The sequence below is a fragment of the Chiroxiphia lanceolata genome, chromosome 8 (genome assembly GCF_009829145.1).
Source record: "Chiroxiphia lanceolata isolate bChiLan1 chromosome 8, bChiLan1.pri, whole genome shotgun sequence".
Lineage (NCBI taxonomy): Eukaryota > Metazoa > Chordata > Aves > Passeriformes > Pipridae > Chiroxiphia > Chiroxiphia lanceolata.
The window spans coordinates 2,519,367-2,532,559 of NC_045644.1; the positions used below are offsets into that span (position 1 = coordinate 2,519,367).

General features: G+C 44.8%; 2 protein-coding genes across 7 annotated transcripts in view; both read right to left on the minus strand.

The window, feature by feature from the left end:
* Positions 1-880, minus strand: part of ATE1 (arginyltransferase 1) — a 75,540-nt gene extending 74,660 nt beyond the window's left edge. The window contains exon 1 of one of the 5 annotated variants that reach the window (XM_032695080.1): positions 754-880. In XM_032695080.1, the coding sequence (XP_032550971.1) occupies positions 754-841 (88 nt within the window). In that variant the 5' untranslated portion in view covers positions 842-880. Of the gene's footprint in view, positions 1-263; positions 349-429; positions 564-753 lie in introns of those variants that run through there. The other 4 variants (XM_032695078.1, XM_032695077.1, XM_032695076.1 and 1 more) reach the window with 4 other exon arrangements.
* Positions 881-1,872: 992 nt separating this feature from the next.
* NSMCE4A (NSE4 homolog A, SMC5-SMC6 complex component) lies at positions 1,873-11,176 on the minus strand. 2 transcript variants are annotated; one of them, XM_032695082.1, is made up of 11 exons: positions 10,777-11,176; positions 9,125-9,205; positions 8,488-8,618; positions 7,362-7,501; positions 6,580-6,679; positions 5,222-5,312; positions 4,673-4,767; positions 3,846-3,894; positions 3,123-3,214; positions 2,466-2,557; positions 1,873-1,958 (listed from the first exon to the last, which is right to left on the minus strand). In XM_032695082.1, the coding sequence occupies exons 1-10, from the start codon at positions 11,075-11,077 to the stop codon at positions 2,474-2,476; spliced, it is 1,164 nt and encodes a 387-aa protein (XP_032550973.1). In that variant the 5' UTR covers positions 11,078-11,176; the 3' UTR covers positions 1,873-1,958; positions 2,466-2,473. The 2 variants fall into 2 exon arrangements, with proteins under 2 accessions (XP_032550973.1, XP_032550974.1); XM_032695083.1 differs by lacking the exon at positions 1,873-1,958 and adding an exon at positions 1,965-2,147.
* Positions 11,177-13,193: the final 2,017 nt, after the last annotated feature.

Below are 13,193 nucleotides of genomic sequence, written 5' to 3' on the forward strand. Positions count from 1 at the left end.
CTCAAACCATCCTGTGATTCTGTGATTACTGAAAATCTGAGTATACACAGATGTCTTTCAAGGATTTGGCATATTCGTTAATATCATGATTACTGACTTCAACAGCCACATTACGCGTAAAAACCCCAAACCCAACACAAATCTCGGGATGCAAGCAACTATATTTCTCCGACTGTACAAGCGCAAAGTTCATCTCTCCACCTCCTTCCTTTCCCCGAAATAACCCAGGAAAACAACATGAAATTGCTGCTTAATTCTGTTACGACCAGCTGGAAGCACTGGGCCGTAAGAGCAGCTCGGAGCTCCGGGTGGGGCGGGCAGCGGTGCCGCCGCCTTTCCCCGCCGCCCTCCCTCGGCCCCGCGCCCGCCGCCGCCCCTTCCCCGCCAGCACCCGGTCGGCCCGCCCGCCGCTCCCCGCGCCGCCCGCACCGTGCGAGAGGTTGCCGGTGTCGCTCCTGCAGTATCCGCAGCGGTAGCCATCCTCCCCGCCGAAGAACTCCACGATGCTCGGGGAGCCGCCGCCCGCCGCCATCCCCGCGGTGCCCGCCCGCCTCAGGGCAGCGCCCCGGGCCGCCCGGAAACGCCGCCCGCCGCCATCTTGGCTGCGGGCAGCGCGCGGGCGGCGCGCGCAGGAAGCGGCGGCGCCGCCATGTTTCCCCCGGGCAGCGGCGGCGGCGGGTTCCCCTCAGCGCTGAGGGCCCCAGGGACACCCCCCCGGGCCCGGCCCGCCCGCCGCGCCCCGGCCCCGCTCACCCGCCGACACCTTGCCCCGCTCCGAGCCGCAGTAGCCGCAGCCGCGCCCCTCCTTCCAACCCTTGTACTCCACCACGGCGCCGGGCATGGCGCCGGCGGCCTCGCAGCGCCCCCGCCCGGGCCGTGCCCACGCCTCCCCTCAGGGCCGGGTTTGCAACAGAACAGCGCGCTCGGCTCGGCTTGGATGTTCGAACCGTGTTTCCCTCGTGGCCTGACCGGTTTCTCACCCCCACAAACACGCTCGTAACAATTTGCCAGATCCCTCTGTACCCGGCTGCTTCAGCGAGATAAAAGGATGGAAGAAATAATCGCATCACCATTCGCTGTAAGCCTCAATTTAGATAATATAACTCTGTCAGGTTTTGTCTTTTCTAAAATTTTAATTTTAGAAAATTAATTTTAACTCATTAAAATTCTAAAATTCCAACTATAGTTTGAAGTGCAAATCTAGGGACTCAAAAGGAACGTAAAACCTTGCACACCAATCTATTTTTCACTTTTCTACAACTCCAGAGGCAGTGCTCCCTCACAGAGCATCTTCTGGAAAGGGAGCTAGATTTATTCATTTTTAACAAAATAATAGAGCTGGCCTGCCTAAGTTACCCACCAAACACAGGTGGAGTTTGGAAAACCAGAAAGGGGAATTGCTATCTGTAATTGGGACCAAATTTCCAAACTCAAACCTTTATTTCCAGAACAGCAAGAACACTATCAACTTCTCCTGCAACACCCAAAATCATTATCCCAACAGGGGTGGATAACCATGTAAATTCTACTTGTTGCTGCTGCTGCTGGGGAGAGACAAGGGAGGAAGGAAGGGAGGCAGTGTTTCCCTGTTATAAAAGCTGGTGAGTGTCAGTAGTAAACTAAGCCAGAATAAATAGGGAGTATATAGTAATAACCCTGTGAAAAGTCTAAACTTTTTCTCAGGTTGCCCAGGGAAGCTGTGGCTGCCCCATCCCTGGAAGTGTCCAAGGCCAGGTTGGACGGGGCTTGGAGCAACCTGGGACAGTGGAAGATGACCCTGCCCATGGCAGGGGGTGAAAGAAGATGAGCTTTAAGGTCCCTTCCCACCCAAACCATTCCATGATTCTGAACAAAGCAGCTTATATAGTGTTCAGATGTTCCAATATGAATAAATTTAATTTTACAATATATACACATAAAACAGGTTTTTGAGGAAAACATTCTGAAGTATAAGGCACCTAGGGGGAGAGAAAAAGAAAAAGGCAGTAAGACAATATGCAATAAAATTTGGAACTTACACAACAACTGTGACAGTAAAAGAATTCAGTCCTATCACTGAAAGAATTTTAGGGAAGTAGGAATGGAAAACAGTCTGGTTCCCTCTAAGTCCTTCTTCAGACTACTTGTATTAACAACGTCAGCTGCCACTAAGTTAAAAAAACAAACAGAAAAAGTAAGCTATGATTCTTCCCAACATTGCATTCCGAGTGTGAAGTTCCAAAAATTAAGTCTATCACTGAACTGACCAAGAAACGTAAAAATAAAGGATTTTTTCCCCAGTGAATTACTGCATACAAGACTAGATTACATTTTGTTCCATGAAGAGAGCAAGAACACATATTACAGTCACCCTGCTTACAGTTCTACATTTTTAAGTCCCACGTAGTTTCCCTGCAGTTCTTCCAGGTGCATAAGGAACTCATGCACTGGATCCTTACTGAGTTTGATTTATTAAAAGGACTTACTTGGAAAATTATTCTGTCTCCATTTCCTCTTCAGTGCTCTGAAAAGGAGGGCTAATCATGGCTTCTGTTATTTCAAATACTTCTATGATCTCCTGGTTAGAGAAGACAGCAGTCAGTCAGTCACAAGAGCTGAACTATTTTAATTTAATTACCACCAGGCAAATAATGAAATTTCTCACACTAAAGCACCATTTCAAATTATGATGTTTCTCCTACATATTCCAAGTGAGGGACAAAGGAGAAGAGCTGTATGGGCTCAAAACTACTTTTTGTCTTCTAAGGTTTACTACAAACAGCAAAATAGTGTGGAGAACTTCCCCTCCAGAAGTAAGTATATGGAAGGGAAGAAACAGACTCTGTATTTACACAGGCCTCATATAAAATAGTAAAGGCAAGTCAGTGCACAGCTTAAAAGCACATAAACTGACCAGGCCTCAGGGATCAAAGGTGGAATTGCTACCCCAGTTCTCAGTTTTCTTGCAGTTAAAAACACCCATTAGATCTGTGATTGTTCTGGCACCCATAAGGTCAAATGCAGTGATGATGTACATGGGAACACCTCTCCTCCTGAGAGCATCAACAGCCCAGCTCTTGGATGCATTCCTACATTTAAGGAAAAAAGAACTAATCCAAAGTATCAAATGGTCTCTGTGGTACCTTCCATTCTTCCTGGGTCAGAGACATGACAACTTGTTTCCGTGCTCCAGGTCCTCGGTTTTCCTCCCCTACCCTCCTGGATTTTGTAGACTCTGATCAAAACACAGTAGTTTCAGTATTTACACTTGCAAAGTCAGTGTCCACCAGGAACACAAAAGCTCCAGAAAAATCAAATCAATTCTGCATGTTCCCCCCACCTTCTCTCTCTCAACAGCCTGTACCATACACTGCTTAAGGGATTTCCTTCATCTCACCTCTTCAATATTTAGGAACTAATGTTTTGCAGAGTCCCAGAAAGTTGTAAGCATTTCATTCCTTATCAAATCCCACCAAAGTCTTAACCCCATTGATATCCTGTGGGAATGAAAGCCAAAGACCTCGTGTAGCATGGAATTTCCTTTCCAAATGTTTTGAAGCTGCAGCAGTTCCCAACTCAAGCGAGACAACGGAGGCTTCTTGCACACAAAAAATACTTTTGCAAAAATGTAACTTGAAAAGAAAGGTAATAATCTTTGATTTATTTTAATAGAATTAATTTGTATAAATCAGCATAACGGTCTTTTTTCATATATTGATATTTGAAAAGTCTCAATCCTTTCAACTCCTCATAAATCTCTTCATACCTTCAATTACATTCACTGTCCCCAGCTAAAAATAAACCTGAAACTTTGTGAATGTTGTAGCAAAATCAATTAGGCTCTTTTAAAATAAGCTAGATTTTACCTATTATTGGCAATTTATCATCATCCAGCCTTATTTCTGCAAGACCATCCTAAAAGACAGTGGGATTTAAAGTTTCAGAAGTTAGAGGTATCCAGTTAGGATAATGCACTGAGATTTCGTGGTTTTACTTAATACATAATCATAAACAGGTACATATATTGATAAAGAATCTTCATTGGCATAACAAATAGGAAAAAAGTACTTAAATATAGCACTTATTAAGGAATAATACAGCCCATATAGAACAGTGGCTAAGTTGGATTATAAAAGTTTTGCTTTATTAAAATCATTATTATTCATTAAATACACCTGGAGGTAACCCTTCATAATCAAATCCCATCACTATTCATTATAAACCTGAATTTAGTCAGAATATCTTTGTCAGTTTTTGTCTTTTAAAATTAATTTATTAGACAAACTAAATATAGTTTGAAGTGCAAATCTATGCATTTGAAAAGCATATAAACCCCTGCACTAACATACTCTTCTTCAACCTCAATAACTCTTCTATACTCTGTGACTACTTTCTTATATCTGAAATGTAAGCCAGAATCTTTTCTGAAAAGCGTATTGACAGCAAAATTTCACTATTGTTTTGTTGGTAAATCGATTGCAGCAGAAAAACCTAAGAAAAAAATTAGTCTGTCAACTCTATTTTCTTTTTTATTTGATTACCAAAATATCACGGGCTGTTTGTAGAAAATAAATTAGTATTCCTCATATTTGAAACATAATTTTTCAATCTTGAAGACACAAAACCAACAAATCAGGATGTCTAGATAACTCCAATATCTAAAGTGAGATGTCAAGAACATATCATGCCTTACCCTTATAAGGAAGGACACATGAAACATGTTTTCCACAGTGCGTGCAAAGGAGTTTGGATCAATCACAAAATCAAAGAAGGAAATAGGTGTTTCAGCTGGAGATGCAAAAATGGCTTTGTTAAAACACGGTTAAAAGATGCAAAACAAACTTAAAGAGAGACAGTACTCCTTTCAAAACCTAACAGAATGTGTGTCAGTTTAGTTACAATGCTGAATCCCCAGCTGCCTGCAAAAAGAAACAAATCTTCCACAGAGTTTATTATTTTCTTCCATCTTTTCCCCCATGCAGATCCATAAGCAGTGATTACTTGGTTGCCTTCTAAAAAGTGGCAGGCTCTAATCAGGGGGAGAGGATTCACATTTACTTTGCAGTCCAACAGCCCCTGATGAGTGTTCATAAAAAATCCATAGTTGGTAGATGTGCTCCTACATGAAGAGTTCTGCTTGCAAACTTCACCTCATTTTGGCTCTGCAGTTTAACCACTCCTAACTGTAAAAACCAGCAAATATTCATTTTCACCAATTAATGCTTCATTTCCTCATACTTACGATCATTTTCAAAGAGAGTGTTCAGTATTCCCAAGATCCTCTCTACTTCTTTTTCTGTCGTTTCGTCGTGAGACTCCTCCATTTGATTTAACTGGGAAAAAGAAACACAGATTCCCCTCAAATAACCACTGTTGTATCACAGGAATATGCAAAGGGCCTTTTATGAACACAGAACATAAAAGCTGAATTTTTCTCCCTACAAACACACATGCAAACCTAAGACAGCTTGCTAAGAGCTTTAGGGTTTAGGTCTCATCTTAAAATATCAAACTGAAAGGCCATAACTTGTATGTTTTGAGCCCATTAAGGGCTACACTCACTCTTCAACAGCTCTATGGAATTGGGATACACAGTGGTACAGTCTGTGAGGTTAATACAGATCATTTTTAAGCAACTCAAAAACCCTCCAGCTCCTCTTCCTCCCAGTACAAAGTGCAACAGAATCCTTTCTATCACTATTTCAATTACTATTAAGTATTTTAGAAAACAATAATCAAGCTTTTGCCTCCGTGTCCCGGCATTATCACAGTCTGAGCTTCCCTAAAACACCATGGCTTATGTTTTCAAAGTTTCAGATGTTAAGTCTCTAAGTATTCCCAGACTTCTGCCTTTCTGCCAGTGCATGACAGAAAGAAGAGGGAAACAGAAGGCAGAAAAAACAGTGGTTAAGTGAGCTAATTAACTGCTGTTAATCACATTTCAGGGCAAATGCCACACCCTGCCAGACACTTCTTACAGAAAAACAGAAACCACGCCCATGTAAGGAAGCTTCTTTTTTGTTTCCTTTTAAAGCAACAAGCATAAGAGCAAGCAAGCTCATTTGAACTTGAAAAATCAGTGTGTAAATCATATTTCTGAACACGAAATTAGTCTGTAAATCCTATTTCCCTCCACTCAGTGAAACATTGTAGTCCACACAAAACAAATGAAGAGGCCTAATAATGAAGTCTGAGTCCTTTGGTACTGCAGAAGCCCAGAAAGGGCTGATGTGTATGTTTCAAACACAGCTGGATGGCTACGGAGCCAAACAAAGATTGCTGGGAGCAACAATCAAGGATTGTGCCAATAAGACGCTGTGAGAAAGAACAGGATGTGGCTGGAAAAAGAACGATATGGAGGTAGGGCAGCACTTTTCTGTGACAAACATCCTTGTTTTGGCTCCTGGAGTTACAGCACAACCCAGGACAGCACAAGCATCTGTGAATCTTGGCTGATCCCTTCCCCTTAAGGGTGGGATGTCACACGTACTACACAGTTTGGAATTACAAAACCCAAACCAACATGAACAGAAAGATTTACAAGTCACTAGTAATAACTATGCCAGAACAAATGGTTAATAAAGATAACACTTTACAAACCTGAGCGGGCATCATCTGTTTTGCTTCTCCTTTTGAAGCCTTTTTCTGCCTCTCAATCCGTTGCTTTGCTACAGGAGGATCAGACTTGAAAGATCCCAACCTAACAGAGATACAAAGAACACATACATGGAAATGTGGTTTACACTGCATGCTTAGAAATCTATACATGTTCTGGTATGAGGCTGCCAATATATTGGGAGTAACTTTTGGGGATGGTTCTTTCCAGAAATCTCTGAATGTGATGAAGCTTTATCTTTAGGTATCAGTCATTACTTTACACTTTTCTCAGGAGATCCACTGCAAGACTCTTAAGAGACAACCCATTAACACAGACGTACAAGAACAACTGCCAGTCTCTTCATATTAATACAATCCCTGGACTGACATTCTGGAACTGTCTGAGAAAAAAAAAGGAAAAAAAAAACCAACCCAAAAGGCTCCTGTATTCCTGATGCTGGCTGCAGCTTGTACAGGGAGAGAAAGACAAGGGAAGAGTCAGCTTTTCAGAGGAAAGAGGATCAGTTCTGATGGCACTTCAAGAACACCTTGGCTAGTGATATTATTCTGTAGCCAAACCAAAACCAAAGCAAGAAATATTATTAAATATTTTGGAGATGAGGAGTTCACTGTACCAGAAGAAGAAAGATCACACAGAAGTCCTCGTCAACACTCTGCTGTGACCTCAGATTAAACTCTGTTCAAGCCCAGGGCATTAAAGATAAGACTCCATTAAGGGCATTACCCTGTGCTGCAGGATATAGTATTTCCTTAAAGGAACTTACATATAGTGAAAAGTAGGGGCTCTTCTGAAGTACTTTAGAGCTTCTTCTCCCACTTTCTGCCAGGCATCACGAGGTAAAAAACCACCAGGTTCACTATCATTTTCTTCTACTTCTATGCGATTTATACCCATGAGGGTCAGCTACAAAAGAAAAAACGCTGCAGTGAAAATTCACTTAAACCAGGAGACACATTCATGGTGAAACCATGGAATTGTACTGTGGTGTTTGCCTGATAGATTAGTATTTAATATCACTGCATAAGGACTTTCCTGAAGATACTGTGAAAACATGATTTGTGTTAAACTGAGAAAAAAAGAGCCACAGGTAAATAAAACTTCTTGGATTCCAACAAATTTTCGATGATGTATGAAGTAGCAGAGCATTACTTAAATTGCACCAGAGAGCTCAGATATCTCACAATTTCTGAACACCACACATTCCCAGGAATACCATAGAACAACTTATTTGGCCTATTCCTGCATCCACCAGTCCACACCAATCCAAGAAAAACTTCAACAAAACACCTGAACTTGATGGGGTTTTATACTGTAGAGCTCTAGACCTGACCAAAGACTCAGATTCCTTATTAATCTGCTGTAACATAAGGGAAAATTTTCAAGGAGGAAAAAACTCAACAGCCTGCTTAAAAGCTATTCTGAACCAACTCTTCCACTCAGCCACAGTACAAAAAGACAAACACGTCACATCTAAAAGCATTCAAGTCATCCAAAGTCCTGCCAGTGACACAGGGCCTTAAGGACTCCATCCCAAAACACAGAAAGTGGTAGACAGGATAAAGAAACTACTTAGCTACTGAGAAACTACACAAGAGTGACTTAAAAAAAGCTGCAAAGACTTCAAGAGCACGAACTGACTGAACTGTGATAAAGCAGCAGCAGTGCAATAATTTTTTTTGGGGGGGGGTCTGCATTTTAAGTTGGATTTTCCCCTATTGGAAATGCTTAATACGTAGTTTAAAACAATTGACAAAAGAAATCCATAGGAAGAGCATTCGATTCCCTCAGAGCTGCCATGTACGAGCTGAGGATTTTGCTTTATGATTCTGAAACAAACAGGGCAAACCTCCAGCAAAAAACTGTTGGCAAATTCCGAGGCTGGAACTTACCAAGTCTTCTGCAAATGTTGCTGCATCAAATGATGTCATCTCAGAGTGTAACTCATTGGCCTTCTCCTTCCCCAGATTGGATGCTAAGACAAGAAACTGGGCATCCAGCGCAGCCTCTCGTGCACGGCAAACTGTCACAGAAAAGATTTTATGCTAATAATGTGAAATTGTCTAAAATATAAAAATAAAATTCAGCAGAGGGTCTATCCTGGCATTAGAGCTTTGTAAATCATTTTATTGCAATGACCTCTAACACACCTACTGAATCCTTATAATAATATTTGCATTTAAAAAAAAGGAGAGAGAATAGGACAGAGTGACACTGACAAAGAATAAACGCATTTTTATCAACATGTCTTCCACTTCTCCAAGTGAAATGAGCCCCTCTACACTGATATCTTTTATGTGTACTATTCCTATACATTGTCAAAATAAAGCAAGGAGTATTTCTAAGTGCAAATAAACAGGAATATTTATTTTCTCGTATCAACTTAAACAATCTTCAACTAATCATATCTATTTTAAATCATATAGAACTTCTGATAAAGTACTTGGACCTCAACTCTCTTGTTTATAAGGCATCATCGTCTCACACTTGGCCAAACACCTTGAATAAAGAGCACAGAATTTGTTTTACCTTTCTCAAACAGTTTATTGGCTTCTTCCAAAGCTTCTGTCAATCTGTTGCTTTTAGAACTCAGCATCTCCTCACGATTTTCTGGGGGAGAAAAGACACATATGAAATCCTAAATTATTTAAACACAGAAGCATTGAGAAATACAGCGCTTGTTTGACCCTGACTGGAGGCCAGGTGCCCACCAAAGCTCTATCACTCCCCTCCTCAGCTGGACAGGGGAGAGAAAATAGAACAAAAGGCTCAGGGGTCGACATAAGGGTAGAGAGAGATCCCTCAGTAGTTACTGTAATGGGCAAAACAGGCTCATCTTGGGGAAATTAGTGGAATTTACTATCAACAATATCAGAGCAGGATAATGAGAAGTAACACAGATCTTAAAAACACCTTCCTCCCCACCCCTCCCCTCCTTCCTGGGCTTCACTTTATTCCAGCTTCTCTACCTCCTCCCCTCCAGTGGTAGAGGAGGGAAATGGAGGTTACAGTCAGTTCATCACATGTTGTTTCTGCCACTGGTTCATCCTTAGAGAGAGGAGCCCTTCTACCCCTACTCCAGCGTGGGGTCACTCCCACGGGAGACAGTGCTCCACCAACTTCTCCAGCGTGAGTCCATCCCATGGGAACAGCTCTTCACAAACTGCCTCGGCAGTTTGTGGGTCCCTTTCCACAGGGTGCAGTCCTTCAGGAACAGGCAGCAGCTCTGTCCCTGCACAGACTCCTCTCTCCATGGGCCCGCGGGTCCCTGCCACGACTCTGCTCCAGTGTAGGACCCTGCCCGTGTTGCAGGGGGGTCTCTGCTCCCCCGTGGCCCTCCCTGGGCTGCAGGGGCACAGCTGCCTCACCATGGGCTGCACCTCGGGCTGCGGGGGAACCTCAGCTCCGGCACCTGGAGCACCTCCTGCCCCTCCTTCTGCACCGCCCTGGGGGTCTGCACAGCTGCTTCTCTCACAGGTTCTCGCTGCTCTCTTCTCTGCTCACAATTACTTTTGCACAGTTACTTTTTTTCCTTCTTAAATAAAACTACAGTAACTGATGGGCTCAGCCTTGGCCAGTGGCGGGTCCCTCTTGGCTCTGCAGACACGAGGGAAGTTTCTGGCAGCTTCTCAAATCCGCAGCCCCCCTGCTACCGAACCCTGGCTGCACAAACCCAATACAAATACATACTCACGACCTAATCAAGACTGGCTGCTTCGTTCCCTGTCATACACACGAAAATACAGAATATCTAGCACATTAACCAGGATGATGCAGGCTCCATCTTTATTAATGCTTATGCATTAACTAAGACTGAAACAGCAATTTTCCATTTATTTCAATGGCATAAGATTTTTATGGTTGAATTTACGCTAGCAGGGATGGCTGCCCCATCCCTGGAAGTGTCCAAGGCCAGGTTGGACGGGGCTTGGAGCATCCTGGAATAGTGGAAGGTGTCCCTGCCCATGGCAGGGGGTGAAAGAAGATGAGCTTTAAGGTCCCTTCCAACCACTCCATGATGCTGTCATTCCACACAAATGCCTCCCGGGAGTCGAATGTCGACCCGAGCACAAACCCAAAATATCAGCCGCCCAAGGAACCCGGAGTTCCCCACAACCGCAGGACCCTCACGGAGCCCTCACGGCCGCCAGCCCCGGCTCCCGCCCCGCCGCCCGCCTTACGGTGCACGCTGGAGATGAGCTCCCGGTACTGCCTGCGGATCGACCTGTTGTGCTCGTTGTCGGCCCCGTTGCCGATCTCCAGCCGCTGGACACACTCGCTCGCCTCCTCCTCCGTGTCCTCGGCGGGGGACGGCGAGCGCGGGAGGCCCGGCGGCCCGTCCCGGGAGGTGGAGGGCAGCGGGAGGCGGCCCCGGCCCGGGGAGGAATCGCCGCCGCCCTGCGCCATGTCGGGGCCGCGGGGCCGCGGGGCCGTGCCCGAGCTCCCGGGGCCGCTCCCGGGGCGGCCCCGCCTCACGGGCATGGCCGAGCCTGCGTACCTCGACCCGCAGGGCCCGCCCGGGGGGTCTGTGCCCCCCGCCGTGGCCGCCGCGGAGCCGCCGGGCTCTGAGCGCGATCTCCCGCCTGTCCGCCGGTGTCGGCTCGGCTGCGCCGTGCGCTCCCGAGCGGGCCGGGCCGGGCCGGGCCGGGCCGCTCTCACTCGCTCCCCGGGCGGCTGCGGGGCTCCCACCGCCGCACGAACCGACAGAACGGCCCGCGAACCGCCGCCGCGGTGCGATCCCCGGCACGGACGAGAGCTCCGGCACGGGAGGGAACTCCCCCGGGCCGGGCGGGGCCGACCAGCAGCGGGCCCGGGGCCGCCGCCGCCTCCGGAGGGCGCTGCGGGAGCGGGAGAGCCGCGGAACGGGAGGGCGGGACAGGCCATGTCCGAGCGGCACGGGAGGGAAAATGGGAGGGAAAGCGCCGCTGAGCGCGTGTAATACATCTCTATCTATCTGTCTATCTATCTGTCTATCTATCTATCTATCTATCTATCTATCTATCTATCTATCTATCTATCTATCTTTATATATTTATATGTCCATAGAAATGCCTGCGTTAGTCCTTGAGCAGGGATCTGGGCTCTGGCAAATGAAATAAATGATGGAGTCACAGGATGGTTTGGGAAGGGACCCTGAAGACCATCTAGTTATAGAATTGTCAGGGTTGGAAGAGACTGTCAACATCATCCAGTCCAACCAAACACCCAGCACTTCCAGTTCTGCTTGTCCAGATGATCAGATTTCTGCCATCCTGGCTATTATTGTGTATTTGTGTCAATTGTTATTGTCAACAGTGACAATGGTAAGTGAAGAAAATGGCATACATTCAGTTCATTGTAAGATTTTCAAGTTGTCTTTACTCACCAAGATTGTTTTTACGTCTGATGTTCGCTCAATTTTCAGCCATGCATGTACATACAACCTTGTTCTCATTGAAATGAGAAGACTCACGAAGAGGAATCTTGAAATAAATGTTTCACATTTATTAGCAGAGATCACTGTGTGCAGATTTCACCATTCCCTCCTTTGCTCCTCTCAGAGTGCAGAAATGAATGTAGAGTTTCTGGCATTTAGCAGAGGATCTCCAACTGAATTCAAATTCCTCACGTTGTACACAGATACTGTATTTCAGCAAGCAAAAGCCAGTCTCCATTGTCACCAAATACAGAGCAATAGTGTGTCTTTTTAGGGTGCTGAGGAGTGAATTACCAGTGGGGTTCACAGTGCATCTCAGCTTGGGAGTTGTCCAGCATGCTGATGCTCTCATCTAGAGCCCTTAAAATAGTGGATCTACCACGAGTATCAGATCTATCTGTTTGTCCAGTTCTGGAAATCGATCTCCTGGTATGAAATCCCTGATTTGCCAGCAGATATTCCTAGGCATTAATGAAAAAAGACATGTCTTTAAATGGCACAGTTTAGTCACTGCCCAGGAGTATTGCTTATGATTTTAAAGCATAAACGTTTTGCATTTCCCTGGAATACACCAAAATAAATGCTGCTATTCAGGATGAAGAGATAAAACAAGAAATTGACTGTCTAAAAACATGGCAACACTGGACTTGTTGCCCAGTGATGGCTGTTCCTGACATAAAGTTAATCCCAGCGATCCAAAATGGGGCCTGGACTAATTGAAAACGTCAGAAACAAAACATCTGAGGTACTTGGCATTCAGCTGCCAGCTCTGCAAGCAAACACAGATGGGGGGAAATACTTTTAATGAGTGTAGCTAAATTAAAAAATTTGTTTTAGCAATGTGGAAGTTTAAGTGTTTGTGCTTGGTTCTTGCAGAAACTTTCATTTTTGTACTACAGATAATCCTGTGGGAGGTAAAAATCAGATATTCTCTCATCAGTGTGGATTAGGTTACAGCCCATCACATCACAGTAGACATTGTACCAGTCTAAGAAGGTATTTTCAGAGGAATATGAAAGAATAATTATTAATAGAATTATGAAAAAAGCTGGGGCCCAATTTGGTGGGGTGTCAAGGAGAAAAACCCGGGCAGGATCAAATGTAATTGGCACCAGAGACTCTTTCTTTTTAAGGACTTGGAAGGTTTCATTAAGTGAAAAACTGACACCAGGTTGCTACAAC